The 27,128-nt window shown below is 39.2% G+C and overlaps 1 protein-coding gene across 2 annotated transcripts in view; it reads right to left on the bottom strand.

The window, feature by feature from the left end:
• Positions 1 to 27,128, bottom strand: part of PDHX (pyruvate dehydrogenase complex component X) — an 82,343-nt gene that overhangs the window by 54,976 nt on the left and 239 nt on the right. Inside the window, exons 1-2 of one of the 2 annotated variants that reach the window (XM_059139572.1) lie at positions 26,771 to 26,998; positions 3,260 to 3,340 (exon numbers count right to left, since the gene is read on the bottom strand). In XM_059139572.1, coding sequence (XP_058995555.1) covers positions 3,260 to 3,340; positions 26,771 to 26,930 — 241 coding nt within the window. In that variant the 5' untranslated portion in view covers positions 26,931 to 26,998. Of the gene's footprint in view, positions 1 to 3,259; positions 3,341 to 26,770; positions 26,999 to 27,128 lie in introns of those variants that run through there. The other variant, XM_059139581.1, reaches the window with a different exon arrangement.

Below are 27,128 nucleotides of genomic sequence, written 5' to 3'. Positions count from 1 at the left end.
CCATGCAGAGCCAACTGCTCAGAGTACTTTCTAATGAAGTGCTGGCTCTTTCATTTATGTGATCTATGTCCTCCTCAAATTCTAGAAAATTCTCTGCCACTTTTGCCTTGAATATTACCTTTTCCTCATTCAATTTTTTCTCCTCCTAGAATTACTGCTATTGGATTACTGGGTGATTTTCATTTTATTCCTCATGTCTCAACTTCTAGTTCATATTTTCTACTGCTTTATCTCTCTGGGTTGCATGCAAACTTATTTTCTCAGGTTGAACTTCTGTTCACTAATTCTTTGCTCAGTTACACTTTAATCCAATCTTAAGTTTTTTGTTTTCTTATTTTAGAGACAGTATTTTTCATTCTTAGAAGTTCTGTTTGTCCTCTTCAAATCTGCCTAAACTTTTTGGATTTTTCTTTTCAGATTTTTTTTTTCTTTTCAGATTTCCAATTCCTTCTCTTACATGTGTAGTCATTTCAAACAGACAGTTTTATGTATCTAGTAATTCTAATTAACTGAAGTTCTTGTAGGTCTGGACCTGCTGCTTGTTATGTCTCATGCCCTTTGCTCCTAAAAGACTGCTTCCATGCATATTATTAAATTAAAGACTATGAACTCTTTGTAAGTGGGACTTTATCTAGTAATCTTGTACGGCTTGGACTGGACACTGTGTCTTTCCAAAATAATGGCTTCTGCTAGGTAATCCAAAAAGATTATCAGCTCAGAACCACTTTATCTCCACTGTGGGTTCCCAGAAAATGCAAGTATTATAAATGTGGACCTCAAAGCCTCATGAGGCAGGCTATGAAAGCAAATTTTCAAGGGAGTAAGCATTTTTTATTCCACAGAGATCTCAAGTCAAACAAATGAATTCACCTGTTATCTATGATATGGCATTCAATTCCATCCATATAATATTGATGACGCTCAAATTTCTATCTCTAAGTCAGTCTTCACTCATAAACTCCAAATCCTACAACGAATCATCTATTCAATACCTTGGCTTCAATGTCTAATAAGCATCTCAAATTTACCATATCAAAGCCTAAACCTAACTTCTTGATTTCCCCTCCTCCTGCTCTCTCCTTCTTCCCTCAAAAACACCTGTGCCCAATCTCATTTATTCTTTCCACTTCCGGTCACCACGGGGCACATGGCTTCTATTCCTACTCACCACTGTGGGTTGCTGCTAGCGTTTGATGATTCCCCTTTCTTGTATTTTAAGCACCACCTACCATTAAGAAATTTGCTTTATAATTTTCTATTTAGTAGTGAGCAGAAGCCTTACCCCATTGCTTAGATGGTCATAGTGACTGAAAGTCCTCAGGGACCTTTCCAATGTGAGTGGGAAAAGGGGGCGATTAAATGACTTAGAGTTTGCTCTTGACACTAGATTGCCGTTAGGGCCTCTCCATTCTGTGTAATGCCACAAACAAGGCTCAAAAAAGCACATAGAAATCACTTCCTATAAAATAACCATGAGTGTGGCTATATCTTGGTTTTAGGATAAAGACCTTCACAAACTGACAAACTGATGACTAGTATTTAATATCCTTCCTATAATCAATATGACATCACACACACTATGCCCTTAATGCAGCCTGAACTACTTACTATTGCCAAAACATATGTCATGATACCTCACTTCCAACACTTTGCCAAAATGTTAACATGACCCAGGATGGCCTTTCACACCTTCTTATTTAAAAAAAAAAAAAAAAAAAAAAAACAACCCTACAAGGGCCAGGTCAAATAGTACCTCATCTCCAAAGCTTAGATCCCTGTCACATTTCCTGCTTTTGGCTTATTCTTCCCCTGCCAATATATTTACTGATCAACCACTAACTGTGTTGCTGGGTGTGTTCCAATTACATGCTAGTCATAAAAGGAAAAGAAGACTATCAAGACATTCCCCACTGAGCAACAGAATTAAGTAGTGTTTCCAACCAGATGTGGTATCTAACATAGCAAGAACCAGTCATAGTCATCTACACAGCCTCACTGTACCACACCTCCTAACCTCCATATTGGTCTAATCCCTAGTCCCAAGTTCCTGCTGTGAGGTCCATTTTGTAACCTATCTTGCTGTGTTACCTAGCACCCCAATCTCCCTCAAAGAACTGAGGCCTCCTCGTAAACTCTCAAGCTTATTTGGCTACGGTTCAGAAGTAAATACTTGTAGCCTTCTTCCCAATCCCCATATCTCTCATCATTGGCAAAAGTGAAACCATGAATGGCTCTATCTCCTGGAATCAGAGGATAACTGTCAGACTGAATTCTCGTCCACTGCCTAAACTCTCTCAATGTTATTTTATAAGTGCTAGACTGGACCACTCAATACCAGAATTTGCCTGGATAACATCTGTGTCCACCAAGTCACATACAAGTCCTTGCCAGGGCTAGTCTCTGGAATCAGATATGGCATCCCAAGTCACGTCATACTAAGCTTTCCTCTTTCAGTTTTTAACACTTAATTCATCATTTTTCAAGCTGAAGCTTGAAAACGGCTGTGGGAACTCACATGGTCCATTTCTCTGCATATCTAACAACCTCTTTCCTCCACAAAAGTTAAACATGTTGCAGAATGAGTAAAGCAGAGGGAAACACAGCTACATCAAGTGTGGAAGGAAGCTGCCCCAGTCAATACCTGTACCGGGGAAGGTTACTCTACTGCCACATGTGGCAATGACCAGAGGTGGTGGGTGGGGAGAAAGCATCAACCAGAAATACAAAGTCTCCTTCTCCAGATGGCTTCACATTAATCATTCCTTTGTCCCTCTGTATGATGGAGGCATAGTAATACATTTCACAATCTAGGAGGGCTAGAATCCTTCTCTACTGCTCTTGAGAGTTTTCTCTATTATTCTTATTTGTTCTTGCCAATGAAATTTATAATTATCTTGCTTAGCTTCAGGAAACACACACACACACACACAAACACACAGATAGCATTGTCATAAAATCACAAATTAACTTAAGGGGATCAACAAATTTATGATGTTGACACTAAAAACTAAGTATAAAAACTAAAATTCAGAAAAACATGTCTCAAAATATTTAACCATTCTCTGCTTATGAAAAGATAATAGGTTGAACCCAGAAAACCTTCTCTATATTATATATTACCATGGGAAAAGTTTATTTGAGCAAACTTAAAATAACAAGCGGAGGATGTGATTTATTTCATGTGTTGTATAATACAGCTGATTAGAAAAGAACCCCAGACAACGGAATAACACAGGGCATTAGTAGTGTACTTGCTCACCTTCCTTTTTCAGCCATTTCACAATGTTTCCTTCTTCCATTGTAGGAGAGAGCGACGGCATCAGTATCTTAATGGGATCAGCTGAAAATGAAAAAGGAAAGATTAGCCACAAAAAAATAATGCAACTCATGAGGCATCAATGAAAAGTTCAAATATGCTAAAATCAAACTCAATTTGAGAAAGAAAATACTCTAAAACCTAAAAGACTCTCAAGTGGTCAAACTAAGTGTCTAGTAAACAGTATGGAAACATAAAGCTGTCATTTTTTTAACAACATAAAACTCTTATTGGAATACTTTCAATTCCTTTTTCATAGTTCCCCAGTCATGTATATTTTCAAGCCAGATGCATGCAAGATTTAAAAAAAAAAAAAAAGCTAATTTATGTTTCACCTCCTTCATGTTCATCACTATAAAAAAATACAAGTAAAATGACCAAAGGAAAAAACAAATAAGAAAGAAAAGAAAAATACTAGGGTTCTGATAACCTACAACAAAGTAATCAAATTAGACTTTAAGAAATTGATTATAGGGGTGTTTGGGTGGCTCAGTAGGTAAAAGCCACTGCATTTGGCTCGGGTCATGATCTCAGGGTCCTGGGATCGAGCCCTGCATCGGCTCTCTGTTCAGCAGGTTGCCTGCTTCCCTCTCTCTCTTTGCCTGCCTACTTGTGATATGTCAAATAAATAAATAAAATCTTAAAAAAAAAAAAAAGAAATTGATTATATTTTTTATTTTCCTCTACTATTACACTATTCAAGAATCAAAGGTTCTTGCTGGTAAGCATGAAAAGAAAAGATTCGCTTTGTCAAAGAGGACCAGGAAAGTGAACCTGCATGGTTAAATTAATCTCAGACTGTTCCATACATTTCAATTAGGGATCCAAAAAGGTAGACTGAAACTAGGGTGACCCCTCAGGGAAACAAAGCTACTTTCTCCTTGGATATCAAAAAGGACACACTATTCTGTATTTGTCCAGATGTGCTTCCCAATAGTCATCCAGTGTCCAGGACCATACTCAAGGAGCATCCAGCTGGTACATTAACATAATCCTATATGAATATATATATTCACATATATATATGAATGGGTATATATGAATATATTGAATATATATTCATGTATATGAAAATTCAAATCCTATAAAGCAGTTAATAGCATATACCAACTCCTAGCAGTAGCCATGGTAAGAAATTACATTCCCTGAAACCTTCCACAGAACCTATCCTCTCAGATCATTCACTCTCTGACCCCAAAAAGCAAAACACTATAAAAGCACATCTAATACATTTCAAATGTGAAAAAGTACAGGATAGGGTTTCTTTTTATCCATTGACATTTTAGGATTTAAAACAAGGGATCTGAACACTAATGTTAAAGGAGGTTAAATATTTCTTTCAGGAAAATGAACTAATTTACTGTGACTTCAAGCACAGAGTTCTTACAGCTTCATGGTAAAGGAGTTTCGTCTCGGAAGCATTTGGAGAGAAACTTCTATCTTCTCTCTCCACCAAGCACACACACCTGCCTCAGCCCCTTCCTCATTTTCTCTTAAGAATTATGCACTGGGGTGCCTCAGTAAAGTGTCAGCCTTCAACTCAGATCATGATCCCTGGATCCTGGGAATCCCTGTTCAGCGGGGGAGTCTGCTTCTCCCTCTGTCCCTAACCTCCCACCTGAGCACGCTCGCTCTCCCTAGCTTGCTCACTCTCTCTCGCTCTCTCAGGTAAATAGATTAAATCTTTAAAAAAAAAAAAAAAACATCGGGGCACCTGGGTGACTCAATGGGTTAAAGCCTCTGCCTTTGGCTCAGGTTATGATCCCAGAGTCCTGGGATTGAGCCCTGCATCGGGCTCTCTGCTCAGCGAGGAGCCTGCTTCCTCCTCTCTCTCCGCCTGCCTCTCTGCCCTTTGTGATCTTTGTCTGCCAAATAAATAAATAAAATCTTCAAAAAAATAAGTAATAAATAAAAAGAGAGAGAGAGAGAGAATTGCCTGCCGTGAGGAACGTGCATCTCCCCTTCAACTCTTTTCTGTGCAAGGTGTAATTGGCCCTGCCTTTCAAAGGCAGATAGCAGGCCTACCTCTCTTCAGGCCATAAGGGCCCACCGGGTGTGAGGAGCAATTCAGGTATGTGTGTTTGCTTTATACACAGGAACACTCCTCAAACAAAAGCCCAAAGTCTCAATATGCGGTTAAACTGGAAAACACAACTTGCAAACAGCCACAGATAGAAGTCACATCCTCTAATCCAATAAAACCACCACACTGAAACTGGTACTTTGATCTCCAGCTGACTTTTTAGCCTTTCTCTCAATAGGTACCAAACTCAAAAAAGGACAGAAAAGCAGAATTTTTCACTCCTAATACCCCAACCATGGTGGGGCCCAAACTAAACTCTAAGTCAACACATCCATTTCATCCACGAGACAACTACAAACCACTGCTTAAGGGATTTGAATTCCTCCTGCCTAACCCTCAAGGCTATACTCGACTATACTGCACAGATACTTTTCATCATTAATTGATGATCCTTACAAACACAGATCATCAATTAATCACTGGTTATTCATAGTCTACTCACCCAGAAATCCAAACACAGCAAATCAGACATCTCAAATCCATGTGAACATATCTTAGGTCAAATTTCCCAACAAGCCCTTTCCCTACCTTGGGCTTAAAAAAATCCCTGTATCAAAAAGCCATTTTTACTACTGATACTGAATATTTTGAATGTAGAAGAAAGCAGGTAATCATTAAGTGCATTATATCTTGAAAATAAGGGAGGAAAAACAGCCACAACTGACTATCCTAATTCCTGATAAATCCTTATTTATTATATATTATTAATGTATTATTACTAACACATGTATTTGTTATTAAAATGTGATTTATTGTTAAAACACATTTATCACAGAAGATACTGGCAAACACAGGTCATCAACTCCTGTGTACTGCATCTCTCTAAAACTCTTACCGCCACAGTTTCATTTAATTTCCCAGCTCCGTCTAGTTAAGATTCAAACCATGAATGTAATACAGCTTAAAAACATCTGCACATTTTTTTCTTTAGTAAAATAAGTCCTCGTGGACTAAAATAGACACATTAAGACACTGAATGGGAAAAGAATGCAAACTACTACACCTGACCTTAGCGCAGTGCCGTCTATAGAACACACCAGAGTATCAGATTTTTAAGTGAATTAGAATTCAGGGACATGCACTTAGAGAAAACACAACACACACAAGGCAAACTTAACATTAGCAAATGTTAAGGCAAACAATATTAGTGATACATCTCCAAATCTGAACTGTAAGAAGCCTATGCTTAATTCCAAGTGCTTGAAGCTAATAAACTAACCCTATTTAAAAACAATAAAATAAGCTTTCTTATCCCTTACATTACATTGCACATGCCTCTTTCATTTTCTCATGGCTTGATGTAGAAAACAAATAAAAACAGTTGCCTTGAACCCGGAGGAGTCAAGATGGCGGAGAAGTAGCAAGCTGAGACTGCTTCAGCTAGCCGGAGATCAGCTAGATAGCTTATCTAAAGATTGCAAACACCTGAAAATCCATCGGCAGATCGAAGAGAAGAAGAACAGCAATTCTGGAAACAGAAAAACAACCACTTTCTGAAAGGTAGGACCGGCGGAGAAGTGAATCCAAAGCGACGGGAAGATAGACCCCGGGGGGAGGGGCCGGCTCCCGGCAAGCGGCGGAGCAACCGTGCACAAAATCAGGACTTTTAAAAGTCTGTTCCGCGGAGGGACATCGCTCCAGAGGCTAAACCGGGGCGAAGCCCACGCGGGGTCAGCGTGGCCTCAGGTCCCGCAGGGTCACAGAAGGATCGGGGGTGTCTGAGTGTCGCAGAGCTTGCGGGTATTGGAACGGGAAAGCCGGCTACAGAGACAGAGCCGACAGTAAGCTCGCAGCTCCGTGTTACCTTGAACCGGTCGCAGGCTCGGTGAGCTCGGAGCGCGGCCGGAGGTCAGGCAGACGGGAGTAACTGGGCGCTGTTCTCTGAGGGCGCACTGAGGAGTGGGGCCCTGGGCTCTCGGCTCCTCCGGGCCGGAGACCAGGAGGCCGCCATTTGTATTCCCGTCCTCTGGAACTCTACGGAAAGCGCTCAGGGAACAAAAGCTCCTGAAAGCAAACCCGAGCGGATTACTCACCCCGGCCCCGGGTGAGGGCGGTGTAATTCCGCCTGGGGCAAAGACACTTGAGAATCACTACAACAGGCCCCTCCCCCAGAAGATCAACAAGAAATCCAGCCGAGACCAAGTTCACCTACCAAGGAGTGCGGTTTCAATACCAAGGAGAGCAGCAGAATTCCAGAGGAGGAGAAAGCCAAGCACGGAACTCATGGCTTTTTTCCTGTGATTTTTTTTAGTCTTGCAGTTAATTTAATTTTTTCTTTTTCATTTTTTTTTTTTTTTTTTTTTCTCGCCTTCGGGTAAATTTTTTTTTTTTTTTAACTGTTACCTTTTTCTTTTTTAACGATTTTTTACTAGTTTATCTAATATATATATATTTTTTTTTACATTTTTCTTAGGTGTTTTCTTTTTTAAAAAAAAATTCTTTTCTTTTTTTTTTTTTCTTTTTTCTTTCTTCCTTTTTGAACCTCTTTTTATCCCCTTTCTCCCCACTCACGATTTTGGATCTCTTACAATTTGGCTAAAGCATATTTTCCTGGGGTTGTTGCCACCCTTTTAGTATTTTACTTGCCCCTTCATTTACTCTTATCTGGACAAAATGACAAGACGTAAAAATTCACCACAAAAAAAAGAACAAGAGGCAGTACCGAAGGCTAGGGACCTAATCAATACAGACATCGGTAATATGTCAGATCTAGAGTTCAGAATGACAATTCTCAAGGTTCTAGCCGGGCTCGAAAAAGGCATGGAAGATATTAGAGAAACCCTCTCGAGAGATATAAAAGCCCTTTCTGGAGAAATAAAAGAACTAAAATCTAACCAAGTTGAAATCAAAAAAGCTATTAATGAGGTGCAATCAAAAATGGAGGCTCTCACTGCTAGGATAAATGAGGCAGAAGAAAGAATTAGTGATATAGAAGACCAAATGACAGAGAATAAAGAAGCTGATCAAAAGAGGGACAAACAGCTACTGGACCATGAGGGGAGAATTCGAGAAATAAGTGACACCATAAGACGAAACAACATTAGAATAATTGGGATTCCAGAAGAAGAAGAAAGTGAGAGGGGAGCAGAAGGTATACTGGAGAGAATTATTGGGGAGAATTTCCCCAATATGGCAAAGGGAACAAGCATCAAAATTCAGGAGGTTCAGAGAATGCCCCTCAAAATAAATAAGAATAGGCCCACACCCCGTCACATAATAGTAAAATTTACAAGTCTCAATGACAAAGAGAAAATCCTGAAAGCAGCCCGGGAAAAGAAGTCTGTAACATACAATGGTAAAAATATTAGATTGGCAGCTGACTTATCCACAGAGACCTGGCAGGCCAGAAAGAGCTGGCATGATATTTTCAGAGCACTAAACGAGAAAAACATGCAGCCAAGAATACTATATCCAGCTAGGCTATCATTGAAAATAGAAGGAGAGATTAAAAGCTTCCAGGACAAACAACAACTGAAAGAATTTGCAAATACCAAACCAGCTCTACAGGAAATATTGAAAGGGGTCCTCTAAGCAAAGAGAGAGCCTACAAGTGGTAGATCAGAAAGGAACAGAGACCATATACAGTAACAGTCACCTTACAGGCAATACAATGGCACTAAATTCATATCTCTCAATAGTTACCCTGAATGTGAATGGGCTAAATGCCCCTGTCAAAAGACACAGGGTATCAGAATGGATAAAAAAACAAAACCCATCTATATGTTGCCTCCAAGAAACACATTTTAAGCCCGAAGACACCTCCAGATTTAAAGTGAGGGGGTGGAAAAGAATTTACCATGCTAATGGACATCAGAAGAAAGCAGGAGTGGCAATCCTTATATCAGATCAATTAGATTTTAAGCCAAAGACTGTAATAAGAGATGAGGAAGGACACTATATCATACTCAAAGGGTCTGTCCAACAAGAAGATTTAACAATTTTAAATATCTATGCCCCCAACGTGGGAGCAGCCAACTATATAAACCAATTAATAACAAAATCAAAGAAACACATAAACAACAATACAATAATAGTAGGGGACTTTAATATTCCCCTCACTGAAATGGACAGATCATCCAAGCAAAAGATCAGCAAGGAAATAAAGGCCTTAAATGACACACTGGACCAGATGGACATCACAGATATATTCAGAATATTTCATCCCAAAGCAACAGAATACACATTCTTCTCTAGTGCACATGGAACATTCTCCAGAATAGATCACATCCTCGGTCCTAAATCAGGACTCAACCGGTATCAAAAGATTGGGATCATTCCCTGCATATTTTCAGACCACAATGCTCTAAAGCTAGAACTCAACCACAAAAGGAAGTTTGGAAAGAACCCAAATACATGGAGACTAAACAGTATCCTTCTAAAGAATGAATGGGTCAACCGGGAAATTAAAGAAGAATTGAAAAAAATCATGGAAACAAATGATAATGAAAATACAACGGTTCAAAATCTGTGGGACACAACAAAGGCAGTCCTGAGAGGAAAATATATAGCGGTACAAGCCTTTCTCAAGAAACAAGAAAGGTCTCAGGTACACAACCTAACCCTACACCTAAAGGAGCTGGAGAAAGAACAAGAAAGAAACCCTAAGCCCAGCAGGAGAAGAGAAATCATAAAGATCAGAGCAGAAATCAATGAAATAGAAACCAAAAAAACAATAGAACAAATCAACGAAACTAGGAGCTGGTTCTTTGAAAGAATTAATAAAATTGATAAACCCCTGGCCCGACTTATCAAAAAGAAAAGAGAAAGGACCCAAATAAATAAAATCATGAATGAAAGAGGAGAGATCACAACTAACACCAAGGAAATACAAACTATTATAAGAACATACTATGAGCAACTCTACGGCAATAAATTTGACAATCTGGAAGAAATGGATGCATTCCTAGAAACATATAAACTACCACAACTGAACCATGAAGAAATAGAAAGCCTGAACAGACCCATAACCAGTAAGGAGATTGAAACAGTCATTAAAAATCTCCAAACAAACAAAAGCCCAGGGCCAGACGGCTTCCCGGGGGAATTCTACCAAACATTTAAAGAAGAACTAATTCCTATTCTCCTGAAACTGTTCCAAAAAATAGAAATGGAAGGAAAACTTCCAAACTCATTTTATGAGGCCAGCATCACCTTGATCCCAAAACCAGACAAGGATCCCACCAAAAAAGAGAGCTATAGACCGATATCCTTGATGAACACAGATGCGAAAATACTCAACAAAATACTAGCCAATCGGATTCAACAGTACATTAAAAAGATTATTCACCACGACCAAGTGGGATTTATTCCAGGGCTGCAAGGTTGGTTCAACATCCGCAAATCAGTCAATGTGATACAACACATCAATAAAAGTAAGAACAAGAACCATATGATACTCTCAATAGATGCTGAAAAAGCATTTGACAAAGTACAACATCCCTTCCTGATCAAAACTCTTCAAAGTGTAGGGATAGAGGGCACATACCTCAATATCATCAAAGCCATCTATGAAAAACCCACCGCAAATATCATTCTCAATGGAGAAAAACTGAAAGCTTTTCCGCTAAGGTCAGGAACACGGCAGGGATGTCCATTATCACCACTGCTATTCAACATCGTACTAGAGGTCCTAGCCTCAGCAATCAGACAACAAAAGGAAATTAAAGGCATCCAAATCGGCAAAGAAGAAGTCAAATTATCACTCTTCGCAGATGATATGATACTATATGTGGAAAACCCAAAAGACTCCACTCCAAAACTGCTAGAACTTATACAGGAATTCAGTAAAGTGTCAGGATATAAAATCAATGCACAGAAATCAGTTGCATTTCTCTACACCAACAGCAAGACAGAAGAAAGAGATATTAAGGAGTCAATCCCATTTACAATTGCATCCAAAACCATAAGATACCTAGGAATAAACCTAACCAAAGAGACACAGAATCTATACTCAGAAAACTATAAAGTACTCATGAAAGAAATTGAGGAAGACACAAAGAAATGGAAAAATGTTCCATGCTCCTGGATTGGAAGAATAAATATTGTGAAAATGTCTATGCTACCTAAAGCAATCTACACATTTAATGCAATTCCTATCAAAGTACCATCCATCTTTTTCAAAGAAATGGAACAAATAATTCTAAAATTTATATGGAACCAGAAAAGACCTCGAATAGCCAAAGGGATATTGAAAAAGAAAGCCAACGTTGGTGGCATCACAATTCCGGACTTCAAGCTCTATTACAAAGCTGTCATCATCAAGACAGCATGGTACTGGCACAAAAACAGACACATAGATCAATGGAACAGAATAGAGAGCCCAGAAATAGACCCTCAACTCTATGGTCAACTAATCTTCGACAAAGCAGGAAAGAATGTCCAATGGAAAAAAGACAGCCTTTTCAATAAATGGTGCTGGGAAAATTGGACAGCCACATGCAGAAAAATGAAATTGGACCATTTCCTTACACCACACACAAAAATAGACTCAAAATGGATGAAGGACCTCAATGTACGAAAGGAATCCATCAAAATCCTTGAGGAGAACACGGGCAGCAACCTCTTCGACCTCTGCCGCAGCAACATCTTCCTAGGAACAACGCAAAAGGCAAGGGAAGCAAGGGAAAAAATGAACTACTGGGATTTCATCAAGATCAAAAGCTTTTGCACAGCAAAGGAAACAGTTAACAAAATCAAAAGACAACTGACAGAATGGGAGAAGATATTTGCAAACGACATATCAGATAAAGGACTAGTGTCCAGAATCTATAAAGAACTTAGCAAACTCAACACCCAAAGAACAAATAATCCAATCAAGAAATGGGCAGAAGACATGAACAGACATTTCTGCAAAGAAGACATCCAGATGGCGAACAGACACATGAAAAAGTGCTCCATATCACTCGGCATCAGGGAAATACAAATCAAAACCACAATGAGATATCACCTCACACCAGTCAGAATGGCTAAAATCAACAAGTCAGGAAATGACAGATGCTGGCGAGGATGCGGAGAAAGGGGAACCCTCCTACACTGTTGGTGGGAATGCAAGCTGGTGCAGCCACTCTGGAAAACAGCATGGAGGTTCCTCAAAATGTTGAAAATAGAACTGCCCTATGACCCAGCAATTGCACTATTGGGTATTTACCCTAAAGATACAAATGTAGTGATCCAAAGGGACACATGCACCCGAATGTTTATAGCAGCAATGTCCACAATAGCCAAACTATGGAAAGAACCTAGATGTCCATCAACAGATGAATGGATCAAGAAGATGTGGTATATATACACAATGGAATACTATGCAGCCATCAAAAGAAATGAAATCTTGCCATTTGCAACAACATGGATGGAACTAGAGCGTATCATGCTTAGCGAAATAAGTCAAGCAGAGAAAGACAACTATCATATGATCTCCCTGATATGAGGAAGTGGTGATGCAACATGGAGGCTTAAGTGGGTAGAAGAATAAATGAAACAAGATGGGATTGGGAGGGAGACAAACCATAAGTGACTCTTAATCTCACAAAACAAACTGAGGGTTGCCGGGGGGAGGGGGTTGGGGAGAAGGGGGTGGGATTATGGACATTGGGGAGGGTATGTGATTTGGTGAGTGCTGTGAAGTGTGTAAACCTGGTGATTCACAGACCTGGGGATAAAAATATATGTATATAAAAAATATATGTTTATAAAAAATAAAAAATTAAAAAAAAAAAAAAAAAAAAAAAAAAAAAAAAAAAAAAAAAAAAAAAAAAAAACAGTTGCCTTCAAAATGTTTGGCGAGTCTAAGCCTCCAGTTTTAATTTTTTTAAGTTCACAGTGACAAATGGGGTTTTAAAAAAAAGCAAATAAAAAATTTACCTTCTAATAGCACCATGGTAAGAGGTCAGCCTCTTCTTGAAAAACACAGCTTCCAAAAAAGGCCCAATATATTGCTTCCTTCAAACAGCTCAAGGCTGGTATTATGAGACAGACTATTTCATAATCACATACATATGAAATTTATATCAAATAGAGTTCCATTTCAAAGCAACAAAATAAATGGACTTCAGTGATTCTACGTCCAGATTCAAATTTCTGACAAACACTAAATCAAGTTTCCAAAACAAAATCTCCCCTCAGTATTTTTATACCTTGGTTCCAATTGCCAAGATAGAATTCATATTTATTTTATGATTCTATCTCTTATTATCTCTCACCTATGAGACATTCACATTACCATTATTCCTGACATTAAGGACTATATTATGAAACTTTTGTATTTATTAAGTATTATTTTCCAAATTACCATATCACAAACTCAAAAATTTTCATATTTTAAAAATAAAAAGAACATAATCATTCTCCATGCAGCCACCCCTCAAGGATGAATTGAAATTTCTTCTCTGAATTACGACCATAAAATAGAAAAATTCTGTAATAGATCACCATTTGGACTCTGAAAAGAAGGTGACAAAAACCAAAGAAAGACATTTTGGACATCTCTCTTGTTTGGTAGTACCTCCTGATTGATTACACTAGTTTACTACAGAAATAAAGCGTGCAATGTATTTTCTGATTAATCCAGCCAATCTACCCTTAATACCAGAAAATCACCTCAAAACATAAACATCAATTTACTCATAATGGTACATATTTCATTCTAGTATATTCTCCTTTGACTGGAACATTATATATATCTTTTCAAATGTATTTTTCCAGTGGAAAACAAGTATACAATCATATCGGCTTTGAATGACAGGCTGCACATTATTAATATCTGCCCTTTATGGCTGTTGTCAATTCTATTCAGATAGTTTGGGCTTTTTTCTAGACTTCTTGGAATTTTGGCCTATACTTAATATTTTTAATTTCATTAGAGAAACTAAATATAGCTTCCCTTTTCATTCCAGTAAGCAGTGCATCCCACGACCTTCTTCCTGTCAAGTCAAGGAGGCCGTGAAATGAGCACCAACTGTATTTCCTACAAATAACTGGGCACAGTTATGAATAAGAATAAAGGAAATGTGTTTTCTTCTCCATGGGTAATACCAGTTATTTCAACAAATACTCAAAAAAACACCCAAATTTTAGTTAGACTTTAACTCTTTGGTAGTTATTTTAGTCTTAGCCTTTTACTCCTTTCTAGCAAACTAACAAATTATAGCTAATTGCTTATGAAGTCTGTACTTGTGCAGTTAAAAACATATGTAAAAAGTTTTAAGATGACTACAGCAATGTACATTTCCAGTTTATATTTAAAATATGATTTTTAAAAGTGGAGTCTCAAAAATCACTAGAACTGTCCTAATCTTTTTTTTTCCTTCGACAGAATGACACAATAAATTAAAATTTTTTGCTTAGTGTATTGTTGTTTTACTTGTCCTATCAAGCACACAAGCAATTTACCAATCACTGAATTTTATAAGCTTCTCTAAGCAATTCCTGCATGTCTTCAAATCTGCTCTTCTAATCTTTCTGCAGAATAATTCTGTCTTCAACTTTAAATGTGGTATACTAATCTAATTCTACTTCTTGTTCCTTAAAGAACTTCTTTTATGCTAAGAACAAAACTCATACTTCACATAAAATTGATTATATCAAACCTTTAAACTAATGTTCTATACATCACTTCAAAGAGATCTCCAGATTAAAACAACAACAACAATATATGCAAACTCTTAAAATATAAAAGCAGACCAAATTGCTTTGTGGTTAATATGAAGCAGATCTGAGTTCCATTACTGTGCCTGAGGAAATTAAGGAAACATAGCAGTTTACATATGATAACGCTTCAGCATCAGGCTCTAGTCCATTTATAGTACCATTATGCAAATACATAAAAAATCGTGATGATAGACCAAGTGAGGAAGTAAATTATCCAATACTTTCTTAGTGTGCCTCCCTGTTCTTCACATTAATTTGCTTCTTCTCTAATAGGGAGAGATGCTGCTCATTTAATCACCTCTCTTTCCAATGCAGGAACTCATTAAATATAATTAGCCTTTAAAATACCTGTTAAAAATAAAACAATTCTGCCATCTGCAGGCTGGATGAAATAAAGCACAATGAAGAAGTACAGGTAATTTAAAAATCAACACCAGGGCACAAAACAGTATTAACACTGAGCTTTGAATAAAGGAGGCTAAAGCAAATTTTTAAAAAAATGAGTGCTTGCCCTATATATCATCTTTATTCAAACAGTGACTTTGGTGTACTACCAGTGTAAGAATAAACTGAAAAGGCCAAAGGACAACAGAAGATGCATGAATAACTTGTAAAAACAGCATTTACAGGTCTTGCCATGGTAAAAGATGGCCCACAAACACTATGTATGGCATAACCCATTTCCTACCTGCTTAGCTTGTACACACACACAGACTGAGAGGATATACTCCAAAATGGCAGAACTGGTTCTCTGGTTGGTGATATTGCATAAGCGCTTTTTATTTCTTTTGGTTCTTATAATCTACATTTTAGCAGTTTTCTCCCGTTAAGTTTATTCAATCTTACTCCCTGCCCAATACTAATCTAACATAAGGGAAAAAAAAAAAAAAAAAGGTAGTGTTGTTTTTTGTTATTTTTAGATACAAACCCACAAGGACAGAAAGGAAGGAATAACAGCATACAACTTTGAAAGTAGGAAAGTAAACGGATGAGTACTAATTGACTGAAGAGATTCTAGAAAGCTGAATCCTAAGCCAGAAGTGGGGAAGGCCAGGCTAATCACCTGTTCATACAACAGAATCCCCCAAACGCCCAGGAACTGGCAGTCCTGAGAATCTTTGGAACTGGGGAATGGGGGTGGGCCTTTGGGTGAATGCTATTTGAGATGCAGATATGTGGATCCCCTCCACCCCCTCCTCCAGTCCAGTGCTAGGTAACAGCTCACCCTCCTTCAACAGAACACTGGGACACTGGAGACTGTTTCTCTGAAGAAAGTAAAAGACCTTTAAAATGGAGGTTCAACTTACACATCTGGAGGCATGCAGAAACTGCAAAAAATAAATTAACTGAGAAATTATCTGATATGACTGACAATAAAGTCACGCTGAGAAGCTATGAGATGGCGTGGGATGAATCAGCAATAGTGACAGAGGAAACTAGAGTAAAAATTTAAAAGGCAATAATGTCAGGAAAAGAAAAAAGTAAGAAAGGTAACAATCATAATTTGAGACAATACCGAGTTGTATATAACATTTATTGGGTGTAAATACTGAATATGGATTTAACCAAGAATTGCAAAAATAATTACATTGGCGGAACAAAAGCCTAGGGGATGGCCCTGTCCAGCACTCATCCAAAGGTAGTATGTAAAACAGAAATAGGGAGATGAGCACATGCTGGAATGAAGCTAAGAGACGAAGCTTGGTGCTTATAAGAAAGAAGATGGGGAAGCACTGATAATGCTTATTATAATAATGCTTATTATAATATATATAATGCTTATAATATTATATTATTATAATAATGCTTATTATCAGTGCTTCCCCATCTTCTTTCTTATAAGCACCAAGTTAATAATAAGCACCACTGATAAGCATTATCAGTGCTTATTAGAAAGAAGTAGGGAGAGATCCACTGCATTGCTATAAACCTCTTAGTACTCTTTGACTATTTAAATTATATGCATCTATTACTGTGTTAAGGTAAATATTTTATTATTTAAGAAAATGATTCGTTAATTTTATAAAAGTCCTAGTAAGCAGCAGCATACCATGGTGATTCAGAGAACAGGCACTGGAACCAAACTGCCTAGGTTCAATTACAGATCCACTACTTAATATGTCACTCAACTACTCTGTGCCTCAGTCACCTCTTCCATAAAATACAGACTTTGTAAGGATTAAAGGAGATTAACACATACAAAGTCTTTATAGTGAGGCGAAAAGTCAGTCTCAAAAACATTCGCTAGTTATTACTAATAGGTAGCATAGAAATGCTTAACAGGGAGGACTCTGCAGACATCCAGAATTGGCTAGATGTATCACAATATCCTGCCTTACACCTCCTTCCTCAAGTAACAGAAGATGGAATGACAGTTGCTTTCACATCCCCGGCCTAAAGGTGAAGGTTTCCTTTCTACTCTCTCCTTTACCTAATCTGGCCTTTGTTCTCACAGTTACAGTCTACTAATTCTTGACCTCTATTTTAACTGAAGTGCACATCTGAAAACCAAACTCTCATTAAAATCAGCAGCAAATGTTTTATTTTCAGTGGTGCTGCCCATAACATTCTCTACCAAAAGGTAATGAGCCAATTAGGCCCTCAGTAAGTGCCTCTTGAGCTCATGTTATCCTGGCCCTGGACCAATACAAGACCAGAATCTTGACCTCAAAAGGATTATGGTTTAATTGGGCAGTCTAGATACATACCTAAGTACTAGGGGATCTAGTACCAGTTGACTTCATACGCATTAGAATGGCTATTATCAAAAACCAAGAAAACAAGTGTTGGCAAGATGAGGAAATTGGAATCATTGTGCATTGCTGGTGGGAAAGTAAAATGGTGTGGCTGCTAGGGAAAATAAAATGATTCCTCAAAGAATTAAACACACGATTACCATTTCATCCAGGCCTCCTATGTCTGGGTATACATCCGGAAGAAGGGAAAGCAGGAGCTGGAACATATCTGTACACCCATGTTCATAGCAGCATCATTCACTTTAGCCAAAAGGTGGAAGCAACCCCAGCGTCCAACAACAGATGAATGGATAAACAAAATGTGGTAGAGACATACACTAAAACATGACTCAGCCCTAAAAATGAATGAAATTTGAATACCTGCAAGGAAACAGACGAAACCTGAGCCATTACGCTAAGTGAAATAAGCTAAACACAAAAAGACCAATGTTGTAGGATTCTGCCCTTGTGAGATACTCAGAACAGGCAAACTCACAGCGACAGAAAGTAAATGGTGGTCGCCTGGGGCTGGGGAGCGAGGGGAAAGGGGATGTATCAAGGAACACGGGATTTCAGTTTGGGATGATGAGAAAGTTCTAGACATGGATGGTGGTGATGGTTTCACAACAATGTAGATGTATTTAATGCCATGGAACTGAATGCACAAAAATAATTAAAATGGTGAATTTTACATATTTTTACCACAATTTTTCTAACTTAAAAAAATGTATGCCAGGCAAAGAAGAAAAGGTGAAGGAATGAGCAGATATTTCAGATGAGGGGAACATCATTTGCAAAGAAGGTGGGAATTACAGCTTAGTTTGGCTGGAGTGCAAAATATAATGAAAATGAAAAATAAGCATGTGAATTAAAAAAAGCATGTTGGGACTATCACCTTGTGATTGTCTACAGTACCTTACAGTACTATTGTAACTTAACTTTAATACCTCATTAATGGGTTTGATGTTATTTAAACAGCAATGGAAAACCCTGAAAAAAATTCTGAGTAAGAGAAATAACCACAGTTAAAAACAGCTTGGTTACAGTTCCACATAAACGGCTTATGTTCATAAATTTGTATCATTTACAGAAAAAACATTAAAACTGCATATGTTTGGAGATGGTAGCAACTACAAATGTTGCAGAAAATTTAAAATAATAGAATTTTAAGTACAAAGTGAAGCTACCCATGAATTTGTTACCTATTCTCCTTTATCTATTTAGACCATTTGACGTGAGAGACTGAAAAGGCACCCAGAATCTTCCATTAGATCGTCCAAATGTTTGGCCTTCATTCTAGCAGTGGTAGAAAGAAATGAGTGGCATTTCTGAAGATAGGGCCTTGTATACTAGGGTCAGGACTTTAGACCTCATTCTGAGTTTAAAGAGAAGAGCTGGAGATTTTCAGCAGAGAGCTGACATGATCTGATTTATAATTTAAAAGAACTCTGGGGGCGCCTAGGTGGCTCAGCTGGTTAAGCATCCAACTCTTGATCTCAGCTCAGATTTTGAACTTAGGGTCATGAGTTCTCAGATCATGAGTAGGCCCAGCGTGAAGCCTACTTTGAAAAAAGGTTGGGGGCACCTGAGTGGCTCAGTCGTTAAGCATCTGCCTTCAGCTCAGGACATGATCCCAGGGTCCCAGGATGGAGCCCCACACTGGGTTCCCTGCTCAGTGGGGAACCTGCTTCTCCCACTCTCTCTGCAGCTTTGCCTGCTTGTGCGTTCTTTCTGTCAAATAAATAAAATCTAGAAAGAAAGAAAGGAAGGAAGGAGGAAAGGAAGCAGCCCGCAAAGCTGTATGGAGAACAGTCTGTACTGAACCAAGGGTGATGGTAGGGCTATGTCCTGGGACACTCCTGCAATAATTTAGAATAGAGGTAGTGGTAGCCTGGACCAGGCTGGCTGGCGAGGAGTGGCCAGATTACATACAAAAGCTAGAGCCAACAGGAATTTCTGATAGACTGGAAGTGCCATACGAAAGTCAGGAGTCAGGGATGACTCTAATCATGAGTACAAGTGAAATAACAAAAATGAAAATTAGATGCCACAGCTCCAAAAAGAAAATCTTTCTTCCTATAAAAAGTGCCCCAAGAGCCCTATAAACTACATAGATTTGGTTTCTATTCAGCTGTAAAATGCCTATACAAAAATAGGAACATCAGGTCAGTTATATAGACCCTGTGCTTACCCCCTTGAGCCTGGCCCTGGCCTTGGACCACAATCCAGGGAAACTACACTTGACTTCTTCCAAGTCTAACAACTATACTTGTTCTTTTCCTCCCTCATAGCACGAGAACCACCATATTTATAAACACTACAGTACTTGGTAGTCTCAGTGTTCACCTGAAGTGTAAAGTGTGATGACTGACAGGGAGGGGTCAGTCAGAGGGCACAGGAGAGATCTCCCATTCGCCCCTCTAGATCTACTCGTCAGCTTTGCCCATACCATTGTGTGTTTCATTAGGCTTCCCTGGGCACAGGCTTCTGCCTGGGTTCAGCCAATGGACAGGATAAGCAGGAGATGAAGGGAGAAAGGAGAGCAAGGTCAGGGTATTTATTTCCCCAACTCCCTCCCTACGGGGTCAGGTAGGCTGGTTGGATCCTTTAACTGAAGGACTGCACGTCCACCACAGATCCTCCCCTCAGGGATCCTCCTCTGAGGCTCCATCCTTTCTAGTGTGGCAACTGCTCTCTCCATGCTAAGGAGTGGGGAGAGCATCTCACTCTAAACAGCCCCTTAGTATAGCACCATCTCTAAACTCTGAATTCACAGAAATCGTTTAGTAAACTCTCCTCAAATCAGCCATTTTTAGATCGCTATCTATTCCCTGCCAGGACCCTACATAAAGATTTAGGAGGCTGGCACTCAAGTAATGAGAAAAATTTCAAACCACAGGGAAGGTCCCCCCATTTGAATAGTATGAATCCAGATTTCCAAATTTACTGGCTTTCTATAAATAAAGGTATTCTCTAGCCATTTGTTTCTAATGGGAACCCCTATAAAAAACATATATTTCTTGTTTTCCGAGAGGGCAAATATCCTTGCAAAGTAGCACCATTCTCTACAGGAAATGACAGACTTGTTTATGGAAATGGGCTGGAGACTAGGTAGTGTTCATAGATAAATTATAGGGAGATCCATGGGCTTCCAGGAACCACACAGAAAATTTTGAATGTACACATTTGTCTCAAAAAGTGGTAGAGCTTTATCATTTTTCAAATAGATTTGCACCCCCCTAAAAACCAAGACTAGGAGATTCCCAAGGAAGCTCTCCTGAATTATAAATACGTCAACCTTAATTCTCCCCTAAAATTTTTCATGTAATACAAGAATACCCTTGATTGCAGCAAAGTATTGAGCAGATCACTAGCTATAGTAAATGTACTGCCTACCAAGTACTAAAATTAAATTAAATTAAATTAAATCAAATCACCATTGCCCCCATTTTGTTTAAGGGCTTTGCTGATTCTTTCATACATGTAGTATCCAATGGTGCATCTGTAAGGAAGCTGGCCAGAACTGTAGGTAGTCAGTCTGTGGCTGCAGAACTACCTCCTCTGAGCAAGAAAAACCAAACACCACACAAGCGGTTTCAGCTTGCAACACTGGTCTTGCAATTAAATCATAAAATTAAAATTCTACTTGAATCCATTTATTTTGCAATCTTGGAACAGGACAAAAAGAAATCACCACTCACATGAGTCTCGCAAAAAAAGGAACACATGTGTAAGTTTGGGCATTTATGCATTTTACTGTAAAAGGCAAATGAAATGAAGCCAGAGACAAGGAGAAACACTTAAGAGTATAGGTGACCCTTGAACAGAGTACAGGAAACCCTTGAGTTTGAATTCTGTAGGCCCACTTATACACAGGTTTTTAAAAAATAAGTATACTGGGAAATTTTTTGGAGATTTGCAAAAATTTGAAAAAACTCACAGATAAATCATGTAGATAGAAATACCAAAACATTTTTTAAATAATATTTTATTTATTTATTTGAGAGAAAGAGAGAGAATGAGAGAGAGCATCAGAGGAGAGAGGTCAGCGGGAGAAGCAGACTCCCTGCCGAGCAGGGAGCCTGATGCAGGACTCTGTCTCTGGTGTCTAGGATCACGACCTGATCCGGAGGCAGTCGCTTAACCAACTGAGCCAACCAGGTGCCCAAATACCGAAACATTTAAAGAAAAAATTACATATATAAGAATATAGTATATAATACATATAACATACAAAATATGTGTTCATCCACTGTTTATGTTATTGGTAAGGCTTTTGTCAACAGTGGGCTATTAATACCTAAGTTGGGGCAGTCAAAAAACATACATGGATTTTCAACTGTATATGGAGAGGTCAATTCCTCTAATCCCCATGTTGTTCAAAGATCAACTGTACATCAATTATCAATTAGAAACTTAGAGATGGGAGAACATTAACATACACTCTTAACTCTTAAATGGTTCTGCCACCCTTTATACAGTCTAGACTTGTAACTGTTAAACCGTATGATTATCAGGACTATTGCTGAAATACTATTTCACAGTGTAGCTATTACTAAAATATGTCTCACTTTATTTAAAAAAAAAAAAAGGACAGGTGTTCACACAGAATACACACCTGGTAAACACAGCTTCAGCGCACAGGCACTGCTCTGCTGATGGCTAAGGCCAAGCCACCACAGACACTGAGGTAGGCTGTGGTTACGGAAACAGGCTTTGGTGTCAGGCAGAGCTGGGCTGAAATCATTCTATCCCCAGAGCACAGCATTAACTGCTGTGAGGACTCGATGAGGTAAGTCATGTCAAGTGCTGAGAAGGGTACATGGTACATAGTAAGTGATCGATGCTACTTGTTATACTCAAACCCACTCCCCCAACTTCTTTCCTGCTGGAAGGGACCAAATTTTGTTCACTTGTATGCCTTTCTTGTGAACATATGCTCTGAGTAAAGGACCCCACTGCTTGGTGTCTCAGTGCCTTCAGACTGCTATAACAAAATATCTGGGACTGGTGGCTTACAAGCAACATTTATTTTTTCACAGCCCTGGAGGCTGGGAAGGGCAAGATCATGATGCTGACAGATGTGAGATGGCTGACGAGGGTCCACTTCCCAATTCATAGACAGTGCTAAGCACATGGCATAGGTCATTACTCATAAAAATGCTGCCAACAAACACCACTTAAGGAAACCAAAACTCCAAGTGTGACTTCCATGGACAGACTTTAAGATCCTGGTTGATGTAGGAGTGTGGAAATTACTCAGGAAGTGTACTTAATTCATATAGTCTATATATTACCAAATAGTTGCTTCGTTTTATGAAATTATAATTTCTACCAAGCTCAGTGAAAAATGAGGCAATACCATGTAATTCATGCTTTGTAAAATAAATAGTTCAAGGACTGCCACGTGCATTCACCATGGCAAAACAAAAAAAATCTATATGTTAAAAGTCAGGAGACAAATTTGGGCTCAGTATTAGGGGAAAAAAATACACCCCAAGATTTCCTAATAACTTAAAGCTACCCAAATAGCAGTTAGCTACTGGGGTAGCAGAATAATACCCTTGCCTCTCTCCCACCTTCTTTCCCCCATCGATGTCCCACATCCCAATATCCAGAACCTGTGAATATGTTATGTTACATGGCAAGGAGAAATTAAGGTTGAAGGAGGAGAGAAGATTGCTGAAGAGTTGGCCTTGAGATGGGGAAAGAATCTTGGTGGGACCAATGTAATCACCAGGATCCTTATACATGAAAGGAGGAGGAACTAGGAAACTAAGACGGCTTTCTTGGGATATAGTGTTCTCTCTCTTATGGATGACGTTCGGGCTGAGTTAGACATGTTGCTCATGGTACACAGTGGACTGGGTAAAATGTCATGCTGCTTCAGATGAGGATTGTCTAAGTGAGTTTCCAGAGGCAGGAGTCCTTAAATGGGGTCTAAAGAAAACCCTAAGAGAAGATATTTGCAAATGACATATCAGATAAAGGGCTAGTATCCAAAATCTATAAAGAGCTTGCCAAATTCAACAACCAAAGAACAAATAAACCAATCAAGAAATGGACAGAAAACATGAGCAGACAGTTCTCCAAAGGAGACATCCAAGTGGCCAACAGACCCATGAAAAACTGCTTAACAACACTTGGCATCAGGGAAACAACAAATCAAAACCATAGTGAAATACCACCTCAACCCAGTCAAAATGTATAAAATTAACAAGTCAGGAAATGACAGATGTTGGTAACGATGCGAAGAAAGGGGAACCCTCCTATACTGTTGGTGGGAATGCAAACTGGTGTAGCCACTCTGGAAAACAGTATGGAGGTTCCTCAAAAAGCTGAAAATAGAGCTACCCTATAAGCCAGTAATCGCACTATTGGGTATTTACCCCAAAGATACAAATGTAGTGATCTAAAGAGGCACCTGCATTCCAATGACTATAGCAGCGATGTCCACAATAGCCAACTATAGAAAGAGACCAGATGTCCATCAATAGATGAATGGTAAAGAAGATATGGTGTGTATACATACACACACACACGAATATTATGCAGCCATCAAAAAACCCCTGAAATCTTGCCATTTGCAATGGCAATGACATGGATGGAACTAGAGGGTATGATGCTAAGCAAAATAAGTCAATCAGAGAAAAACAATTATCATCTGATTTCACTGATGTGTGCCATTTAAAAAACAAAACAGAGCATCACAGGGGAAGAGAGGAAAAAATAAAACAAAATGAGACTAGAGAGGGACATATCATAAGAGACCCTTAATGGTAGAAAATAAACTGAGGGCTCCTGGAGGGAAGGGGAATGGACAAATGGGGTAACTGGGCGATGGACATTAAGGAGGGCATGTGATATAATAAGCACTGGGTATTATATTAAGACTGATGAATCACAGGTCTGTACCTCTGAAACCAGTAATACACTGCATGCTAATTAATTGAATTTAAATTTAAAAATGTTTAAAAAATAAATATAGGAGAACTGTAAGAGGCAGAAAAGAAAAAAGAAAACCCATGAAACTGCATGCACTTATTTGTACCTTTTTCTTTAGAGTAGGTCCAAAGCTTTCAAAGATTCTCTAAAGAATCTGGTTTACAAACAAGGTTAAGAACATTCTTCCTAATGCAAGCTGGTGCAGCCACTCTGGAAAACAATATGGAGGTTCCTCAAAAAGTTAAAAATAGAACTACCCTATTACCCAGCAATTGCACTACTATGTACTTACCCAAGGGATACAAAAATACAGATTTTAAGGGATACATGCATACTGATGTTTATAGCGGCAATATCCACAATAGCCAAAATATGTAAAGAGCCCAAATGTCCAATGACTGATGAATAGATAAAGAAGACGTGGTATATATACACTATGGAATATTAGCCATCAAAAAGAAAGAAATCTTGCCATTTCCAACAATGTGGATGGAGCTAGAGTATATTATGATAAGTGAAATAAATCAGTAAAAGAAAGATAAGTTCTATATTATTTCATTCATATGTGGAATTTAAGAATTAAAACAGATGAATACACAGGAAGGAAAAAAAAGAGAGAGGGAAACTAACCATAATTGACTCTAACCCATAGAAAACAAACTAAGGGTTAATGGAAGGAGATGGGTGGGGGACAGGCTCAGTGGGTGACAGGTGTTAAGGACAATTGTTATGATGAGCACTGAGTGTTATATGTAAGTGATGAATCACTGAATTCTACTCCTGAAACCAGTATTACACTGTATGTTAACTAGCTAAAATTTAAATAAGAATTTGAAAAAAAAAAAAAACCAACACTCTTCCTAAATTATTTCCAACACTGAGCTTTTACTGCTTCATGATTTTTGAAGGTAGTGAGTGTCAAAGTGCAGCCCATCAAACACTAACATAAAACATCACGATTCACCAAAGGTAGTTTGTAAAATGAAGATGGCTGAGCTCCACCCCAGATGGAATATCTGGGGGCTATAGTTAAGTTTAATCTTTAACAAAATGAGGAAAGGGAAAACAGGGAATTCTATACACAGCTAAAATACTACTACTCCTAGAGGTATTTTATTAAATATTAAGCTGAAGAAACAAATAAATTGCTCTCATTAAAGATTTGGTTCTCACCAAATCTTAAAATCTCAGGGCACTCATCTTGTGATTCTTCGTAACCTACTTTTTTTTCTGAGTCTCAGGTAGCTCTGAATATTTAAGCACTGCCTACTGCACCTCGTTTCATACTGTGGAGTGCCAGGATGACTGGCAGGTAATACATTACACACACACATAATGTTAGCCATATCCCCCTCCGCCCCCGTAAAGAAAAACAATGCCTGGCATACTCTATTGCATCCTGTTAAATACTAAAAGAATTGTATGAACAGTGTTAATGTCATTACTTAACGCCAATTTTTTTCTAATAACTTCTTGGTATGATTCCCCTCCTAAATTGCCACTCTTTTAGGCGCATATTTTGCTTAAAATATTCTTGTACCCCAAGACTGTGATGCCGTAGGTATTTACAGATTAAGTCTTCTGGGAGTCGTGGCGCGGGGCAACCCGAGGGGCCTGGAAGAAAAGACCTCCCCATAGAGATGGGCCCAGAGAATGAATACGAACTGCTACCAGAGACATTTGAATTTCAGCAACCTTGGGAAGCTTGACAGCTCTAGGGGAACCTGAGATATAACTGAGAAGTGGCCTGAAGAAAAGCGTTTAGGACCTGTCTCTGCGCGTCACAAATAACCCAAATTCCAAGGCAAGGTCACAGAGAAGCCATACCAACCAGGGGCCCAGGAACGGAGTCAGGTTCTTCCAGCTCCCAAGAAAACCCTCCGCGGCATGCACTAGGCCATGTCGGCGGCCCCCTCCCCAAGAAAAGGTCTCAGGAACAGAGAGCCCCGGGCACCTTCAGACCCAGATGGGCCCTGAATCAAAAAGCCCGTGGCCCAGGCCCATTACTCAGCTACACAGAGAAGCTGAGCGACCCCGACCACTCACCCCGCAGCCGCTGCGTACTGTGAAGCCATCTCCAACTAGCTCCGCGCCCGACAGACCACCCGGAAGCGCCCTTCACCAGCTCTAGTCTTCGGCACCCGCCGAAGGCCAAGAGGTAGCGCAGCACCCGAGGGTCACAGCCTAGCCTCCAGGAGGCCGCCATCTTCCCGGCCTTGTCACGGGCTGTCCGCAGCACAGCCTGATGGACCCGTCAGCAAGACCCTCCCGGGCCCCGCCTCCTGTCATGTTGGCCACGCCTCCGAACTCCTGCGGCGTCTGTGCCTCTCCGAGGCTAGAGGCCCTCCTTAATCCCGCCTCCAACCTCGTTCGCCCCACCTCCCGGACAGGAGGCCGCGCCTCC

Source organism: Mustela lutreola, chromosome 1 (genome assembly GCF_030435805.1).
Source record: "Mustela lutreola isolate mMusLut2 chromosome 1, mMusLut2.pri, whole genome shotgun sequence".
Classification (NCBI taxonomy): Eukaryota; Metazoa; Chordata; class Mammalia; order Carnivora; family Mustelidae; genus Mustela; species Mustela lutreola.
This window is presented reverse-complemented; position numbering and strand designations above follow the sequence as displayed.